The sequence below is a fragment of the Acanthopagrus latus genome, chromosome 24 (genome assembly GCF_904848185.1).
Source record: "Acanthopagrus latus isolate v.2019 chromosome 24, fAcaLat1.1, whole genome shotgun sequence".
NCBI classification, from domain to species: Eukaryota; Metazoa; Chordata; class Actinopteri; order Spariformes; family Sparidae; genus Acanthopagrus; species Acanthopagrus latus.
The window spans coordinates 12,043,586-12,062,738 of NC_051062.1; the positions used below are offsets into that span (position 1 = coordinate 12,043,586).

At 44.4% G+C, this 19,153-nt stretch overlaps 1 protein-coding gene across 6 annotated transcripts in view; it reads left to right on the plus strand.

The window, feature by feature from the left end:
- The window catches only part of tns1a (tensin 1a), a 93,251-nt gene that overhangs the window by 42,697 nt on the left and 31,401 nt on the right, over window positions 1-19,153 (plus strand). For 5 of the 6 annotated variants that reach the window (XM_037090769.1, XM_037090766.1, XM_037090765.1 and 2 more), the window contains 9 exons: window positions 5,068-5,106; window positions 7,271-7,312; window positions 12,405-12,454; window positions 13,165-13,336; window positions 13,426-13,476; window positions 13,583-13,705; window positions 14,678-14,742; window positions 15,224-15,307; window positions 19,022-19,134. In XM_037090769.1, coding sequence (XP_036946664.1) covers window positions 5,068-5,106; window positions 7,271-7,312; window positions 12,405-12,454; window positions 13,165-13,336; window positions 13,426-13,476; window positions 13,583-13,705; window positions 14,678-14,742; window positions 15,224-15,307; window positions 19,022-19,134 — 739 coding nt within the window. Of the gene's footprint in view, window positions 1-5,067; window positions 5,107-7,270; window positions 7,313-10,195; window positions 10,519-12,404; window positions 12,455-13,164; window positions 13,337-13,425; window positions 13,477-13,582; window positions 13,706-14,677; window positions 14,743-15,223; window positions 15,308-19,021; window positions 19,135-19,153 lie in introns of those variants that run through there. The other variant, XM_037090770.1, reaches the window with a different exon arrangement.

Consider the following 19,153-nt stretch of genomic DNA (forward strand, 5'->3'; position numbering starts at 1 on the left):
ATGCTGCCAGCGTGCTCTTGCCAGCGACACACTGCCACCCGGTCGAACATGGCGTGTTACACACTTGACATTATGTCAAAATGTCAGAATGAGAAAAGGAACACGCTCTCCACCATCACAGCGTTCGGCGGATTTATTAGCCCTCCAAGTAAAACAGAAACCCAGCCGATGTTTAAATCCCTCCGAAGGGGCTGTTTGAGCTTCAGTCCTTATTTGGCCCCCGTTTGGAAAGTGAAGAATTTACTTTCTCAGGCAGGCTGCCATCACCGCGGCAGTGGCTCTTGTGTGGGCAGGAGGAGTGCTTGAGGAATTTTGAGTGTGGTTGGACCAATGGCAGGCTTATTTACTGGAGCCAATGGGATGATTTATGCACAGTGGCAAACACATGCTCTCTCCCATCAGTTCAGCTGGAGGAGATCGACTAAGATCAGAGTGATTATTGCTACGCTAGAGGGGTGAAAGGGCAAAAAAGCTATGGGAAGGCTGCAGCATCCCCAAGCTGATGATCAAAAACAAACTGAAAGTAACTTATAATGTTTAAAAAAAAAACACATTATTTGTCTCATTGCTGCATTCACCCTGTATCTGACTGTTTTAGTGCCTGGCCCTTTAAACCCAGTCTGCTCTGATTGGTCAGCTCTCACAGGCCTGAGCAGGCCCCGCCCACCATGTTTCCACAGCAACTCTGAGGGTGTTTTTGCTAACACATCTGTGCTGGGGGCGTGGCTGAGGGTGGCGACTGTATCGTTATGACATCACAATGTTACAGAAGTCCTGACAGCTCATTTTCTGAATACTTTGAAACTTTCACAGCATTTTTTATTGCACCTAGACCTGCTTCATAATGATAGAGACAGGAATTCTTACTCTTTCAAATATGGGACCTTTAAACTTTAGCAAGGGTTTGGAAAAATTAGAGATTCCCTGCTTTTTAATGTCTTCTTTGTTTGCATTTCATCAAAGGATAAAAGGTATTGTTGGGTGAAATGCAAACAAGGAATGCAAAGTTTGCTGACTAAGCCAGTCTTAGTCTTCCTTGGTTATCAGAGGACGCTTGTTCCGGCCCGTTTGAAGTGTATGAGAGCGAAGAGAAACCAGTTCATCACTATCCTGCTTGAACTGCAGAGCGCTCTCTCATTATACAATGATTCAACCCAGTGGACCGGGCTCCAGAGTCCTGCTTTGATATCCTGCTCCCTCCCGTTTCCATATAAACCCACTTGAGTACTTGAGCAGCGCTTTTGCAAAAATCATTAAAGCTCTGGCTGATCCGCGCTCTTATTGTGAAGGGGATGGGAGATCAAGTAAGAGGAGAGGAAGCTCGGCGTAGCTGTCGAGACTCACCTGAGACATTTGACCTTTGCTGCGGGTAATTCAACGACGTCCCGCCTCGGCTCACCTCTGTTTGCCCCCTAATGAGGCCTCTCGGCTGGGTTGAGATTGCGGAGGGGCCCCCCCGGTGGCTCGCTTGACTCCTTGTTCTAGTTCAGTGGCTTCCCAGACGCCCCTTGTGACTCGATGAGATTATAAGCTCCCTGTTTTAAAAGCCTAAACCCACTTTGAATTTCTTTCTCTCGCTGTTGGAGAGTTTTCTTTGTGGTCTGCTGGTCACTTTGGGGGGGAATCACACGGAGGTCGAAGAAAAGTTCGAAACTCACTTTATGTGTAATCACAGCGAAAAATGAGCAATATCTGTCAGATCGGGGGAAATTGATGAAAAGACTATTTAGCCTGTGGATTTTTAAGACAAAAACAAGACAGAATGATTCATCACTTCAGTTACAAGGAATTTCACAACTATGGTACATATGCTGTAGCAGAGGTGCAGAGATAGAGACGAGGCAATCCAAAGGACGCTTGAACTGGATCATTTTAAAGGTGGTACAGATGCAGTTGCACAAACAGATCATAGACGGAGGAGGATCGAAGCGTGTGGCAGGGCCTCTCGGAGATTCCTACACTTTTATCCGTCTGAGCTGGTTGAAAACCACGTGAAGCCTGCATTAGTCCGGCTTCCAGCCTCACCCACCATATAAGGATGAAGTCAGCGAGGCTGTTGTTCTCTCGCTTAGTTGCATGATGATGTGTCGAGGATTTTGAGCTCTACTTTGAAGGAATGCATGATTACGAAGTCTGTATTTTGTCTCTGTCTGCTCTCCTCTCATGACTATGTCTGTGATAATATTTGCAGGCGATGCTCGTGTCCTTGAAAACCATTTTTACTCGCGCGAAGAGATAATTCATCGTGACCAACGGTCTGGTTTCTCTGGATGTAAACACACAGTAGCCGCTGAGACTCAAAGTCATCGCTGCACCCTCCTGACCTTTAGATCAATACTGGAGGGAGTCATCATCAGGACATTTGCAGGCGTATGCTACAGTACAGCACACAGACCAGCATCGCCTGTCAGCTGTAAATAAAGGCAGATGCTTTTGCTTGCAAGGCCCCGGGGCCACTGGGACCGCCAACACTGATATATTAATGTCAGGCGCGGCCTCGGGTAGTGCAGGAACAGTAAAAAGCGAGCATGAGCAGACTCGCTTCCGGCTTCGACTTCGACTTCATCTTCTTTTAGGCAAGCAGTTTGGTGTTAGCTGTCCTGCTAAACTGCTCTTTTATAATACAGCAGTGGGAAAATGGAGGTTGGTTTTTCAAGGATCAGTTCACCTCAAGAAATGTTTTGCAGACTATGAAACTTGACCTAACGTTGCATCGCTTGCCATGGGGGGGGTAGATGATGACTGAATTTTCACTTTTTTGGTTGAACTTATCTTTCAGCATGCATATCAGGAGCAGAACGAAGCACCAGTCAGCACATCTCAGCATATCCAGGTTCCACTGATGCAGCTTTAAGTAAACAACTGGTCAGCTGCTCGTGTTTTCGATGTTTCACGTCGCCGTATCAGCACTGATTGGTGGACTGATGCCATCACATGGCACGTCAGCGTGCACAGGGGTGGGATCTGCTCTGCCGCGATGTTATCCAGCGACTGTACTCTGATACGCCTGATGATAGCATTACAAAGTCAATGAGTCTTTTGTTTTCCCAGAGCAAACTAATTACGGCGGCTTCCTTCCTGCCCGGCCGCGTCTGTCGCCTGCTGATAGCGCGCTCTCATCTCGCCGCTTGCAAACATCCGTCAGCTCACGACACGCTGAGAGCCGCTGGACTTTAATGTGCATCCATGAGCTCCCACATGTGTGCACAGCAAAGTAAATACAATCAGGTGGAAGTCCCTCAGCTCAGAGTGCCTGTTTATGCATCGTAATCAGCGTGGAGGGTGACACAGACTATTAGGAGCCTGTCATGGATAATATGAGGAAACTATTTCTGCCCTAACTGCTATTTAAAGATGCTACATGTAGCATTGCACCATCAGGAAATCAACACGGCTCTTATTTTGAGGCGATAGTATAATTAGGGGACAAGTGATACTGTTGCTGGGAGGTCTGGCAACAGGTACCCGGCCTCCTCAGCTCTGCATTTTTATGGGAGCGGTGCACCACACAGCCGCATTTGTGAAATTTGGGAAACCTGCTGTTGTTTTTAGTGAAGAAACATGTTGTTGCACAGCAGAAAGCCGGGGACGGGACGCTGTTTCACAAGGCGAGCGGAGCTGGAGCTTTCCGTTCGTCTTACAGTTGCGGTTTGAGAGGGAGGCGGATGGTAGAATCAGAGCAGACTGAGGAAAGAGACGAAACTGACCTGAGATCAGGGCGCTGCAGCAATGTCGGTAATCATAAATATACACCCAGCTGGACATCGTGATATAAAAAGTGACTGTGTGGCGTTCAACAGCAGTAGCTCTGAGTCATTTTGCCAAACGGAGCATCTGAAATCTGCAGGTTTATTGTGAAAAAGAACCACTTGCAAGTCATGTTGGTTAAATTTGCATTACCTTTGATCGCAACACCGCAATCTCTCTGGAAGGACTGAAAATAGTAGAGCTTAAATGACGATTGATTGATAAACTTAATCACTTTAATACTAAATATTGGATTGGACCAGCTCCCCAGAAACCAGGATTTGCTGCTTGTCATCTTCATATATGATGTTAACCCAATATCTTTGGGGTTTTAGATTGTTACTCAGACAAGATAAGACAGTTATGGGTTTCACATTTGTCCCTGGGGAAATGTGACTAATTCGATTAATCAAGAAAATAACCTGGTATAAAAGAAAAATATAATGAAAAACACCTCAAACTTCTACTACATGTTTCAGCCGTCATCAGCAAGAATTAATGACTGCGTGATCACATAACCCGACACTATCACCTCCTGGAAAGTCAAATACATCAGGTAGTCTGATCCTGGCGGATGTTCCTTTTGGTCCGACATGTGTTCAAGGTGCGTGTAGAGTCAGGGGGCAGGTCAGGAGAACACCAGGGTCCCAGCACCCGCAGGTTCAAGATAGAGCTGTGTGTCATCGATGTATTTTAATGCACATTTTGCAGTATTGCATCCAGACAAGGTCGATGGAAGGGCTCAAGTTTTATGAGCTCGAGCTGTTCTTTGGCTTTTTTCAAAACAAAACGAAAGAAAGTAGCTGATGCGCTTCAAATGAGATGGAACTCGTGTAAGAATCGGAGAACAAACTGGTTTTTCTTGCATGTTTTTTTTGAGTGGAGTTGTTATTCGGTGCAGGTGAAATTGCTTTAGCCATGCTTGATGAGGCACTTTGTGTTCGCCTGGCTTCTCTCAGACATTCTGATGAGCAAAAAAAAAAAAAGAAACATCATGCAGAAGGAGTTATAGAGTCGTATTGTAACGCTGTAACCCGTGTTTGTCTCTCAGATGTCTGGAATGGCCCTGACATGTTCCCCACCGCACAGAGAAACAGTCAGAAAGCTCCTGTTTTCTGATGCGGTGGTTATTTCTGTCCTGTTTGGGGGCGATTCAGGGGACACTCAGGCATTCAGGAGGAAAACATCCAGAGATGTCTCTCCCTCTCTGTTTCTACAAAAATAAATTCTTACAGTTGTGTTTTCAGGCTGAAGTGCTGCAGAGAAGAGAGCGTATGAAAGCTTTCCTGACTCATGATTTCTCTGTTCCTTCTCTTTCAGGTCACCACGTCATGTCAGACAACCACCAACTATGAGCTGGTGAGTGTAATCATGTGCATGTGTGAGTTTGTGCAGTACGTGTTAGACTTTGTGTACAAATGAGACCGTCACAGACGCTTTTAAAAGAACTTCTTGACCTGAAATCACCTCCATGATGCAGCAATCCTTCCTGTAATTGCGGCAGAGGGAGCGCTCTGCGGTCGTAGCTGGAGGTCAAAGGTCAGACACTATAACCAAAAGAGTTTCCTCTCTTTCCTCAAAGGAAAATCCTGCCGGTGCAAGTCCAACAAGACACCTTCTGCGTCCTGTTTCCAGCTGTAGAGGCGATAAGACGTCGTAGGGAAATATATGAGCAACAAACTAGCGAGTCAAACTGTGACTTTTGATTTGAAATTCAGAAATCTCAAAAAGTAGCCAACAAAAATGTTTCTGTGAGGACTTAAAGGTGCTCTGTGGAGTTTCCTTGTGAGCAAACTTTCTGTTTACATTCAGCGTCGCTCATTAAAATGCATGGTTGATATCCTTGAGGTTTAAAAAAAATCATTGAATTCCTGCCTCATTAACATTTGCAAGGTTGAAGTTTGAATCCTGCGTTGTTTACGTGCTTTTTTGCAGTTCTTGGCTCGTCACTGATAGAGAACAGTGGAAAAAAGGGTGAAAAACATCATCAGGAATTTAGCTTGAGTACCTTACACCCTCTTTTTATGTGTTGCAGTGTCATATTTACATTTTTGGACCTCTTATTCTTTAATTGAGAAGATATGGGAGAGTAACATGGACTTGAAATGACCCGTGGTAAAAGACCCCAGCTGGAAAAATGTTCATATCAGATGTCAAATACGCTGATAACGATAAATCTGTAACAGACCAATACAGCCGATAATATCACCCCACAGAATGACTCCATGGTCAGTTTGGTTGGAAGACGGCAACCAAGACAAAAGCATCCACAGACCTTAAATCACTATTTTGGTTGGAGACTTTCTGAGACTCTGTATTTAAATGTTTCATCGAGTAGAAGAGGACGGATACGGAGCTCCAGTCCGAGTGATTATTCCTCTTTTCCTCTAGGGGCTGCTCCTTTACAAGACAGCATGTGATTTATGCCCCCGCAGCAGCAGCGAGGCTCGAGTCATTTTCACTTTAACGAGCCTCAAATGAGAGTTGTCGTTCACGTCCGCAAAGAATGCGCGCCCGGGCAAGCAGCGGGACGTGATTAGAAAACCAGCAGGAACTGTGATTTGATCATTCTCCTGATTACAACTCAATATCCTTTCAAGTCAAATAAAATAGCGGTGCAGTCGCTCCTGTTTTATATTTCAAGATTAACCGCCGATGATATGACCAAATTAGGGACATTCCAGGCTGCAGTAACTACTTCTTAGTTATTTACTTTGGACGCTGGCTTCTTTTAAATGACTGCAGCAGCTTGTTAAACAGTTCCCCGGTTTTGTTTATAGAGCTCGCATCAGGCCTCAGACGCTGTGCTCAACTCCAGTCAGACATTTTCCTTAACACATGGATCACTGTCAAGCTCTGTCTGCGTGTGCGTAGGCAGGCAAACACTCTCCGGCCTGTTCCTGTCTCTCCATCCCTGCTTCTCCCGGGTAGCTTTTTAATTTCTGACTTTTACGTTGTACGTCCAGATCAGAGCAGAATGCAAGGTGTCGGGTGTTTATTCCATTTCCATTTTATTGGCTCTGCCCTCGGCAAACATCCTTTGTTTTGATTCAGAGATCTCTAGCGCAGACATGTTTGCTCCAGTGTTTCATGTTCTGGTCGCACACATGAAAAAAATAAATCTGTCACGCGTGAGTCAGTAGTTTCACTGGTTGCACCAGTGTACCTGGAAATTAACAGTTTCTGTATTTTAAAAGGTAATTCAGGATGTCTTAATGAGTCTGAAGAAAACCATTTATGTTTACCATTACTCCTATATTTCAGCCAGTTACAGAGACCCATAATGGTCCAGTTAAGTAGAGCCCTCATGGTGAGTGAATATGTATGTCAGGTATCGAAGAGACGAGATATTTCCTTCAGGGTTAACAGACTGACTGCGTGTCTGACAGGAACAGAGAGGCGGAGGTCTGTAAAAGATGTCGTCGCTCCACCTTCTCATCCTCTCACTCACCGTGTTGTGTCTTCCTCGGCGTGAACAAAACAATGACTAACCCGCCGACTCTGTCTCGTTTCTTCTCTGCAGCCTCCCACTCCTCAGCTGCCGTTAAAGCATGTAGATACACCGGTAAGTGACTCTTCCTTCTTCTGTGTTTACGTCGGTGCCAAATGTATATGGACGCCCTTTTACGTGTATGTTTGTGCGCTGTTAGTTTGCGCTTAGTTAAAAATACCATTTCACAAAAACAATGTCCCTGTGCACAAAGCCAAGTCCATGAATAAATGGTTTTCACAGTCTGGTGTGTTTGCAATTGACTTGCCCGCACAAAGGTTTGACCTCGACTCCCCCCGTCTGACACCTCTGGGATGAACTGTCAGCCAGGCCTTGTCACCCAACATCAGTGGCTGACCTCAGTTAAGCTCTTGTGGCTGAATGGGAGCAAATCCCCACAGTCAGGTTCTCAAATCATGTGGAAAGCCTGAAACCAGAAGAGTGGAGGCAGATTAATGTCCAACAATCACGTATTTGTTCTGGTGTCCGTATACTTTTGGCTTGGTAGTGCACTTAGAATGAATCTCCTTCTTCTTCCTTGAATTTAAAGGAAAGGAAATGATAAGTCTTTGGTTGAGAAGTGACTCAGCTGCTGTCCTGAAAGATGCTATATTTGCTGTGTCCGTCCTCTCACCACCTGTTCCCTGCACACTGCAGAAGGTGGCAGCACCATGCAGTACGTGCTGTACCACCAAGCCCGCCAGTGGCCAAAACTGATATTCAGAGGTCTGCTGAGGGCATGAAGCAAACAGCTACTGCAGCTGATTGGATTGTGGAGATGCAGAATACGTGTATTTCCTTAAATTTGCTGAAAAATATTCAGTTATTAGGAATCCTGCATCTTTTATTTATCTTTCAATGAGACATAAGCTAATTATCAGGGTCATAAATGACGTTGGGTTGCCAGAAAAAGGTTTAAGTGTTGTTAAACACATCAATTTATGAGTTTATTTTCATTAAACAGTGAAAAAAGTCCATGGTTATTCCAGCAGCGCAGCCCTGACTCAGTACGGCCAGGTGGCCCGAGGTAAATGTTTTATCCCTCACTCTGTTTGGTGCCAGTGTAAAGAAATATTTGGTGCATACCTCACAGAATGAGAAAAGCTGCCGTGACATCTGTTGCTGCCAATTCTGTGCAAATTGTGCCTCGCCTTGTGCCATAAATCGCTGCCAAGGCCTGGCTCGAGACGAGGCGTGCATGCATGTTTAGCCTGACATTGCTAAACTGTGGAGGGCGTGGGCACATGATGCGGTGGGTTTCCAACAAGGCGAGATTCCAGAAAAATAAGAGAGGAGAGAATAATGTAAAAGGACAACAGTTTATTCAAGGGAGCGGTCGCGTAGGCCAACATTTGTTGGCTTGTTTGAATTGTTTTGGGGGTTTTTTTCAGATTACAAGGGCTCCCGTGTCTTTATTCTCCCTTTCATGAAACCAGTAGCAACATTTGTTCTGAAGATAAAACGCAGCACTGATGTCTTGCATCCCTGGTTTCTCTCTCCTCTCTTTTGTGAGTCACGGCTGTGACTCAGCGTTTGTGTCAGATGTCGCCTGAATGTTTAGATCGGCGGCAGAAGTTCGGCGGTGACTCAGAACGGGATTATAAACACAGATCGGCCTGTGTACACCAGTGTGTGCGGAGATTAATTCACAGTCTGTCTGTTTTTCACAGTGGAAGAGAGACGACATAATAAGCAGGGACGGATATCTTCAATTTACTGTCATGTAGAGGAACGCTCAACCAAAATATGTTTCCAATCTCGCTGATTGTAGCCTTGAAAAGTTAGCGCGCTAGTTTGCTTTAAAGTCATTTAATAGATTATTTGCTGTTAATCCATATTCATAGTTAGCTGCTTGCTTTTCTTGTTAGCAACCAGTAAGTCCATGCAACAAAGGCTAACAGCTACAAGTTACAGCGTACAAGTTGTTTTTTTACTTATTTGCCGTTCATCCACATGCTGATCATGTGAATTTCCTGTTTCATCGTTGGCACGTTACTTTTGGATAAATCTGTGTAAGTGGACGCAGTTCTCCAAGTGCAATAAGTTGTGTGTATCAATTGCACAACAGCAAAAAGAATGGATTGATGGTCGACAAGTAGCGACGTCCTCTTTTGCAACAGCAGTCAACAGGGTTTATGGGAAATGTGGGTGTGATTATGAGAAATGCAAGCACTAAAAATACCAAGACAGAGGCTACTAATTGTCTTGACCATGCTCTTGTTTTTTTAGCTGTAATTACAGAAAGTTGTCACAAACAATCTGACAGTGACATATTAGTGCTTAGGAGTAAAGACGCTTTTTTAAGAGGCCACTTCCCATAAAAAAAAAAAAAATAATAATTGCATCCTTGTTGGTCCAACTTAAGATATGTTTGTTGTCTCGATCTGGAATCCTTCCTACGCTGCTCTCCATTTATGTCTGAGTGTGCGTCGCACATGGCCTGAAGGGGGGGAAGCGCTCGTGGAATGTTTATTTGGTTAGTCCGTATAGGAAAAAAGTACATCCACGGTGGTTTTGAGTCGAATCGCCCCATTGTGACCGTAATTGAGTCAATGTGGGGGCCTGTTTTATGGGGATTATTTAAATCAGTCTCTGGCTCGGCAGAGGATAGAGAGTGAGTAGAGTCATGAATGTGAGCCCCGGGCGCTGTCAATCAAAACCGCTATTGTAGACTTTTACGACGAGGAATAAAAAAAGTTTTATCCAATTTCACAAACACTGATTCCATATTTTACGCTTTGGCAACCTATCGCTGGATTCAGCCGCCGGATTCTTACAAGTGATTAAGGTCAAAGGCACAGGAACTATACTGTACACAAACACACAGCTCGGGAGAAAAAGGGAGTCAAGACGAGAGAGGCGACGGGGGGGAGAGAGTCAGAAATAATGAGAGATAATGAGAGTGTGGGAGGAGTAGTTCCAGAGAACACAAAGTGGGCATGAGGGAGAGGACGAGAGACAGCAGGAGAAAGTAGGGAGAAGACGGTCGAGGAGGAAGAATGCATCATCGTATATTACATAATCAAAGATGAGGTTTGGCACCAGCGGCGTCCAACAGAGTCTGGGATCTTTCTTCCCTCGCGAGGAGCTGAAGCTACGTCGTTTTGATGCAAACAAAATGACACCGGAGGAGCAACACCACGTACGATAGCCACAGTTTATAATCTAGATATTAACGCATCGAGAGGTTGGTAGTCATGCCTCTGGGCAGCTCCATCCGAAGGCGCTTCGCCCACCTGCGTTCGTCCTGGAGGTGGAGCACCGGGCTCCTGTTCGGCAAGGTAGGCCACGCCCCCACACAGGAAGTCTGAAATACTGCAAAATATTATTTTTGTTTTGGTTGTTACGTGCTGAAAAAATGTGTGATTCTGAGCTGGAAAGGTAGCTGCTGCTGAGCCCTCCGGTCAGATAAATCATGATGTGACATACATTCAGATAAAATCCTCCAAGGAAGTTTCACAAACTACATGAACTACAGCTTCGATATTAAACTTTAAAATATACTCACTCTGTATTATGAGCAGCTTATTTAAAATGCATTTACTTGAATATCTTTAAGATCTGAGCACTTCTGGACTTCACTTTCTGGAGAACAATGTGACCTCTGTGGTGCAGAAGAATAACATATATCAAGCTTTGGTCACACAAGAGATGTAAACATTATTAATTTAGGTATTTGTAATGTTTTTCTTTGCGGCGATGATGAGGCAGGCTGCAGCTGTGAGAGCTCAGCTTCCTCCTGTGGAAAAACAACCACATTTTTTAAACGCACTCCACTTTCCATGCCGCATTGACTTTCACGAGGCGTTCACGCACCCGTGTTGCTACAAGACAACAGATTGTTCCCAGGGATGTGAAATGTAGCAGCGTAACACCCCCGAAAGCCCCCCGTGCGAACAGGCTGTTTCATTTTTGCTGAAGCACCGGCGTCCGCGGTCCGCCTAGCATCTGGTTCCTGTCAAATCACGGAGACTTATGCTTCCCATTTTGGCTCTTGGGGGTGGGATTAGCTTCATCTGGAGAGCTCCGGAGTGTGTGTTTAACCTTGCGCCATGATTACAGACCCTTCTTTTCCTATCTCGCCGTTTGAACCACTTGGCCAGTGATACGGAGCGCTCACTCTGTCGTGACGTGGGGAAAAAAAGTGGAGGGCGTCCGTGAAGATAAACTCAGCTGTCGTTCCATCTTCTTGGATGGCTTCATCTGTGTGATGGCAGCTGACTCGCAGAGACAAGTTCCTCCCCCCCTCAGGGCCGACAAACAGCGCGAGGAAGAGCCAGCTCTGCATCTATTATGCAGCGTTTCCTCGACAGTACAGCATATTTAGTAACAGCGTCTCTCCCTCTGCAGCTCCGTTGCAGTAAAACTACTTCCATCCTTCTCCTGTAAATAAGCAGATACGGGACAGGATAATTAAAGTGTGCGCTGAAGTCCTGACAAGACCCGACTCCTGCTTCTTCTTCTTCTTCTTCCTCTTCGTCCTCTCTCACTGTACTTCTTGTTCTTTGTTTCCTTCCTTTCCTTTGTGCATCCCTCTCACTTTTTCTCCCCCATCAACCATTCTTCTTCTGTTTTCTCCTCTTTAATGTTGTTGTTGTTCTTCTCAGTTTTTTCTTTCTTACATTCTCTCCTCCTGCTTTACTTCCACCCTTTCTTTCTCCTTTTCTGTCATCATCTTGTTTTATTTCTTATCCTTCTTCTTCTTCATCTTCTTCTTCTTCTTCTTCTTCTTCATCATCATCGTCCCCTTTTACTTCTTCTTCTTCTGTTTGTTTTCCTGAACCGTAACCCTATCCATGACCTTCTCTTTTTTCTTGTTTGTCCTCTTCTTCTTGTCGTTTTATTTTTCTTCTTCACCACCTTCTTTTCTTTGTCTGTCTGCTTACTTCTCTTCTTCTTCAAGTCTTCTGTATTTCTTTGTTTTATTCTCACTCTTCATCTCCTTCTTCCACTACTTCTCATTCTCCTCCTTAACTCCTTCTCTCTGTTCCTCCTCCTCTTCGCCTTCTCTCCGAGACAGTTTCAGTTTTTTGCTTCTGTGATCTGACTTTTTCCCTAATAGGTCGTGTCAGATTGTAATTCAGTAACATCATGATCATCATTACCAGATGGAGTTTGCTTATGAAGCCTCCCCTCCTCTCCCCTCTGTTGTGTGTTTGCTCTCCAGGGATCGACGAGGTCCTGCAAGAGTGTGGAGATTAGGCGAAAGCAGTCGAGGTAAGACACAGCGCTGTCATTAATCAACCTTATCGTAATTCTCGAGGAGTTTTCTCCAAAAATGCAACAAAAAAAAACATAACACCTCTAATTGCCAGGGACTTCAGACAAAACCTGTAATAAAGTCAGACACTTCTGTCGGGTAGCAAGTCCCTAAATGCATTGGGATGAACATGACCATCGAAAAATGATTGTTTGTGCTGGATATTTCGCTGTTTATCCAGGAATGTAAATTGTCCTTCCACCCCTCTGTTGTCTGTTATTCCTCATGCAGGGCTTTACTGTATGCTCGCCGGCCAACAAGCATGATCACTGCTTGGCCGGTGAAGTGAATTGCATAATATCAGCAGAGGTCGTGTCAACAGTCGGTGAAGGATTGTAAATCTTTTCCTCTCCAAGAAATATAAGAGTGAGCTGCGGGAGTTTACATTTGATCAAGTGGATGTTTGCGATGAACTCTGTCGTTAGTCCCTGAGAGAAATCGGAGAGTTTAGCAATGTTCTCACAACACATGTAAAAAAAAAGAGAGAAAAGACTCATAACATCTTGTACAGATGATAATCACTAGAAATTGGAATGCAGTGCGGAGCAAACCAACCTGGTGATCGCGACTCTGACGTCGAATTAACGGAAGGGGATGAGAGCTGCTTAGTTTCGGCGATGCTCAGTTTGTGCCAGATTAACAGCTCTCGCCTCTTCTGCCTCTCCAGGAGTCAGAGTGTGGTTCAGGCCATGGAGGAGAGCTATGAGGTGGACCTGGTCTACATCACAGAGAGGATGATCTCTGTCTGCTTCCCCGCAGCCGCCGAGGAACGCAGCTACCTCGCCAACCTCAAGGAGGTGGCGACGATGCTGCGGTCCAAACATGGCGAAAACTATCTGGTGAGAAACACCTTGAAATGAAGCCAGGACGTACGTATCACTTCTTTTTTTGCCGTGCATCCTTTGCTGACAGTACTTCATGATTTCAGGTGCTCAACCTGAGCGAGCAGAGGGCTGAACTCTCAAAGTTAAACCACAAGGTACAAACACCTCGGCAGATACATCTTTCAAGATATGAAAAACCAAAACCAAACCCTCCTTTAACCGGATCCTTTCCCTTCTTTTGGACCTGATAACCTCCCTCAGGTTCTGGAGTTTGGCTGGCCAGACCACCACGCACCAGCGCTGGACAAGATCTGCAGCATGTGCAAAGCCATCGACACGTGGCTGAACGGTGACCCGCGCAACGTAGTGGTTCTACACAACAAGGTAAAGCAGAGATGACTGATACTAGCTGTTGTTATCCTATACTCCTTATCATGCCCAGTGTCAAGTAATATATACAAAGGATTTTGAGTATTTTGTCTCATTTGTTAAATTCATAAAACCAGATATGTGCATATGGATGAGGCAAGAGACAAGACATGACTAATCATGTTTGAGTGGCCTTTGGTTGCATTAAGGTAAATGGTAAATTGATGTCAGATGATTGGCTATCATTATGGTGATAGAGTCAGGGTTTGGTTTGAGGTTTGGGTTGAGAAGATGGTTGGGGTTTAGATGAGGGTTTGGTTTGGGTTTGGGATAGGTTGGGGTAAGAACGCAGGGTTGCGGTTGGATTTGGTGGTGGGATTAGGGTCGGGGTAAACACTGTCCGTTGACGCCAGGCTAAAACAAGGTCAGACGACAGCCAATGGGTGACGAGATTGAATATGTGCAAAAAAAAACAAAATGTAAAAACAAGAGGAGGTTACAGACCATCGTCCTTGTTACCTTTAGGCCACAAGAGCTCCAGCAGACACTACGTAATGTGACTCAAAAATGTTTAAATTTAAATCTACAACACACTTCTAAAAGTCAGCATAAATCCTTGCAGTTGATCTGTTCTTAAACATGTCTCGTTTAATCAAACATTACTACACAGTGTTTGCCCAAAGCTGTACAGATGAAAAACATTTTCCCTGCTTTACTTGTTTCCCTTTAGAGTCTGACTGGTCACTTTAAATAAGCAGAGAGATCAAATATTATCTTGTGTTATTTATGCTTCCAGCTTTTCAAACTTAATTCAAGCAACTTGCTGGCCAGTTCATCGCATCTGAGGATTTGTTTGTTCGGCTCGCTTTCATGATTAATGCAAACTCTCTGATCCTTTTGAAATGATCCCTGTTTCAAAACAACTTTTCAATTATACATCTTGAAAAAAATGTAACCAAGTCTCTTTCTTTTTTTTCTGTGTCACAGGGCAACCGAGGACGAACAGGGGTGGTGGTGGCTGCGTACATGCACTACAGCAACATATCCGCAAGGTATCAACCATTGTGCGACCGGTGGACCCGTGTGTCATTGTTACTCGCTATACTGAGTTTAAACAAACAGAATTTAGGCTGTGAGTATTGTGAAAAGTGTGATTTAGTCTGTTACATCTCCTCCTCACAAGGTTTTGTAAGGACAGGAGCATCTATCAATCACAAGTCAGGCCTCGAGGTCTGGGACTGGAGCAGCCTTGAAAATTAAACACCAATGTGATTATTATGGCAAAACACTCGGTCCTGGCAAGCTTATTTTTCTGGCTTCACGAGAAGGAGCACTCCAGAAATGTCATCACTCTTCAATGCAACCAGATGTTAATAGGTGGGAAGGAGCCAGGAGGATTTAAAGCTGCTCTGAACACGATGAAGGCCAGGGGGTGATTCTAAATCACAAACTCAGGGGGGGGAAAAGTGCAGCTCCTCCACAGAACGGTTAATGTTGACATGTGACTAATATGTCGGATGTTGTGTCACGCAGTGCTGACCAGGCGCTGGACAGGTTTGCCATGAGGCGCTTCTACGAGGACAAAGCACTTCCTGTGGGTCAGCCATCACAAAAAAGGTCAGTTATTACCTCACTTCCTGTTTGCTGACATCTGCTTGATGAGTCTGACCTTTGCGAGAGCACTGTTGCTGAATTTAACTCCCGAATAGAGGTTAAAAACTGTCGCAGGAGTTTCTCATAAAACGGGGGGAAGAAAAGAAGAAATCTGCTAAACCTTGTCTCCTGTTAGCTGCCGTTGCTACGTCTGGTGAGCTTTCTGTTCTTGCAGGATTGAAAGTGGAAGTCATTCTGAAACAAAGGGGATTTAAGACAGAGGTAGAGAAAAGCAGGCATTTTATATCTAGCAGCTGCTGGATTTGTAAACAGAAATTACCACCCTTGCTAACTTCTTAGTGTTTGGACTCTAAACGAGTGAGGCTTACGCTGACCAAGCAAAAAGTCAGCATCAGTTCCTGTTTGATAATCGATATAAAAGTCATGAAAATACAGACACAGCTATCTCGTTAGCTATCTCGGGTGGTTTGGCTGGATATGCTGGAGTGTAAACTTATCCAAATCCAACATAGCAGGACAAAGATGCAAACATTAGCCTTTAACACTCACACATCATGTACATACATCTACAAAGTGGATTTGTTGGCAAGTATTTTTTAAGATAACCTTGATCCACAAATTGTAATGTAGCAAGAAATGTGTCTTGGCCTTGGAAGTCTCATTACTCCTGGAGGGAATCAGCTAGTTCGCTGGACGTGCCAGCAGAAAAAAGAGCCTTCTCTCAAATATATTCCATTCAGCTGTGGTCTGAAGTTTTTAGTTTTTCATGATGACAAAAAAGGGGAAACCACCAAACTCTTTACATACAGAAAATGGTTTTCAGGGGTTTCTAGGCTATAATCAGAATAACACGGGTGATTAGCGAACATTGAACTGAAGAACTGACTAACAAGACAAAGATCCACAACAAACTTTGTTTGTTTTTTTTTAAATATTTCACGTCGGCAATTCTTTCCTTTCCTTTCTCTTCTGTTTATCTGCTATTCAGCTTTAATTGGGATAATTGTGTGTGAACGTCACAGCATGGAAAGTGTAATCTATCTTGTCCGTCCGAAAGATTCCACTGGTGTCCCTCGGGAGGCTCGGTGGCAGTTCATTCCCGTCTCGTTAGCATATCAGAGCATATTTTCCTCCAATTATTCCCCCACTTTTAGCATTGAGTGTTGTGAGATAATGTCCTTTCCGTGAACAGAGAGCAGAACGGCGGTGTAGATTCCAAAGCAGAATGCGTCAAACCAATCGAGAGCGGTTTAAAGGTATTTAAACAATTTCTTACTGGGTTGCAGCTCCCTCGTGGAGGAGTGACACATCCTTCTTTAAGTCGTAAATCTTCCCCTAAAATATCATTAGCCCCCTCTGTGTTATTAGACAGTCGACTGCTGAAAGGCCTGCCCTCTCACCGTCTCTCATTTTCACCTGCCGAGAGAGGAATCCTGTTCTGAGCGCTTCTCGGAGAGGATGAGCAGGACAAAGGTTGCGGGGAATGAACGAAGAAACACAGGAACCAGCAGGGGATTTAACACCACTTCATTTCAGCTGGTGAATTAGACATCCAGCCATTCTCATAACAGGTCTATAGACTTGCCCTCTGCCCCGCTGCTATTTCCTGCTTCGGATATAATTATCTCTGCCCCTGGAGTCTGCCGGTATTATGGTCTGGAATGTGTGACATTAACATCAAGAGTGGGAGATGAGCCCACTGTGCTGCTGGTGCTGTAAAAGCTTGTAAAAGTTTGGATTAAAGGTGTTACTCGCAGCATTTTGGCGTCATTAAACGATTACCATGTTGGATGGATAATGTCAGCCAAAAGCTACAGGACACACAGTGATCCCTCGCTGAGAGGATTGGCCGCCTCTTATGTGCCTCAATAGGTCAGATTCAGGTGGAGATTTGTGATGAAGTGAATGATGGCACAAACAGGATGGACGCAGAATTTCTTATCTACATGAGACATCATCAAGTTGTTTTTAAAGTTAATCACAAGGAAATGTGAACAGAAACTTGGGCAAAATAAGGAATCGTCACTTGTCCTTCATATAAGTTTAAATAGTGCCAGCTTTAGGATGTGTGTCACCATGATTGCCATCATAAAATTGAAAGAAACGTTTGTTATGAGGTGAGAAAGTTGACATTCGAATAAAAGAAAGATGCCAAGATGGGTGATGGAAGGAGAGATTTAGATACGATGGTGGCGATGGTGATCTTCAGGAGTCAGTAAAACCAGCAGGATGGTGGAATAGGATCTTGAGGACATGGTGGTGATGTGGAGATTGTTGTTGGGTTATCGCAGCGTTGAAAGACAGACTGACAGGATCGCTGATAATTGTTACTCTTCCAAAATCGAAGAAAGTTTTTCCAGTTGGGACTTCATTGACTTGCACTCACACCGTATATTCAAAACGAGCACACAAAGACAATCAAGGACAAGCATTTTCTTCAGTGTAAATAAGTGAATTTCCTGAACCCAGAACGCGATTACATCTCAAATCACGCACACACACGCGCTGTAACTACAAGCCGTTTCCTCCTCTCAGCGCTGCTCTCGCGGCGTCCCCCCGCTCAGTCTAATTGAATTAAAAGGAGGCTAAACCATCTGGCCACTGACAGCACAGCAAAGGAGGGGGGTGTCTGCATGTGGCGACCCCACGGTCAAGGTCACGGTTGGTACGATCATCATTATCATCATTAACAACCAGACCACACTAACTCAACAGACCCCCAACTGGCCTCTGCACACACCGATTCAGTTTGACATTTCCCTCCGCGGATAAAGGTTGTTTTATAGTCGGAGTGGAATTCAGCTCAGGCAGCTGTTGGAGATAAAGGTGAACCACACAGGATGAGGGCTTTTGTCTGCATGAATTCGGTGTGTAATCCAGTCAGAACGTCCTGAGAAGACGTAGTTGTTTAGACACTGGTGATCATCATCAAGTGCTGCCATCACACCAAAACTTCCTGTTGATGACTGGATTACCACAATATTCATTACTAGCATTCATTTCTTTGTCTCAAAGAAAGTGCTCAAAGTCAAGCCAAAAGCTCATCATTTATTTGACAACGTGTCTGAAATTCTGAGAACAAGTGATGCTGCCAGTGGTCTGATTTTCAAATGACCACCATCAGTTACTTTCATTAGTTTTATTCCTTTTACCCGTCTGCAAATTGGTAGTTTTTTAAAGCCTCTGATAGATGGTTAGTTAGCTGGTTCATGGTTTGTGTTCGGCACCTTTATCACAAAACAGTATTTGCTAAATCTTTGAAAAACACTGTTGTCTTTTTATTTGTTCTTAAGCTCCTGTTGGTCAGATTGTGGATATATGACCCTTATTCCCAACTCGTCAATTTCTGATGCTCTCAGATCGCAAAACTTTAGCATATGATGAGTTTACGGGACTTTTAAGTTGGAGGTTCCTGAACCAGTTTAATTCAAAGTTTTTACAGCCAAGCATGTGTCATCAACAGATGGTGTTTCACATTGGACAAACCTGCTATATTTTGATTCCAGCAGTAGGGACCAACTTTTCGGGATCCAAACCCCAACATTTTTGGTTGAAATGCTCCGAATGGTTCAAAGTTAGGCTGTCTGTTGTGTCTTGTATCACTGTTAAAACAAAATTGAATGAAGTACATTAAACCCCTAACTCTTGTTCAGCATCTCCTGCAAGACTGTGGTTCATTAAAAATACTTGAACAGCCTCACTGTCCTTCCTCTGCAGGTATGTTCAATACTTCAACGGCCTTCTCTCCGGACACATAAAGATTAACAACAAGCCTCTGTTCCTGCATCATGTCATCATGCACGGCATTCCCAACTTTGAGTCCAAAGGTGGTGAGTATTTTCTTCAGCC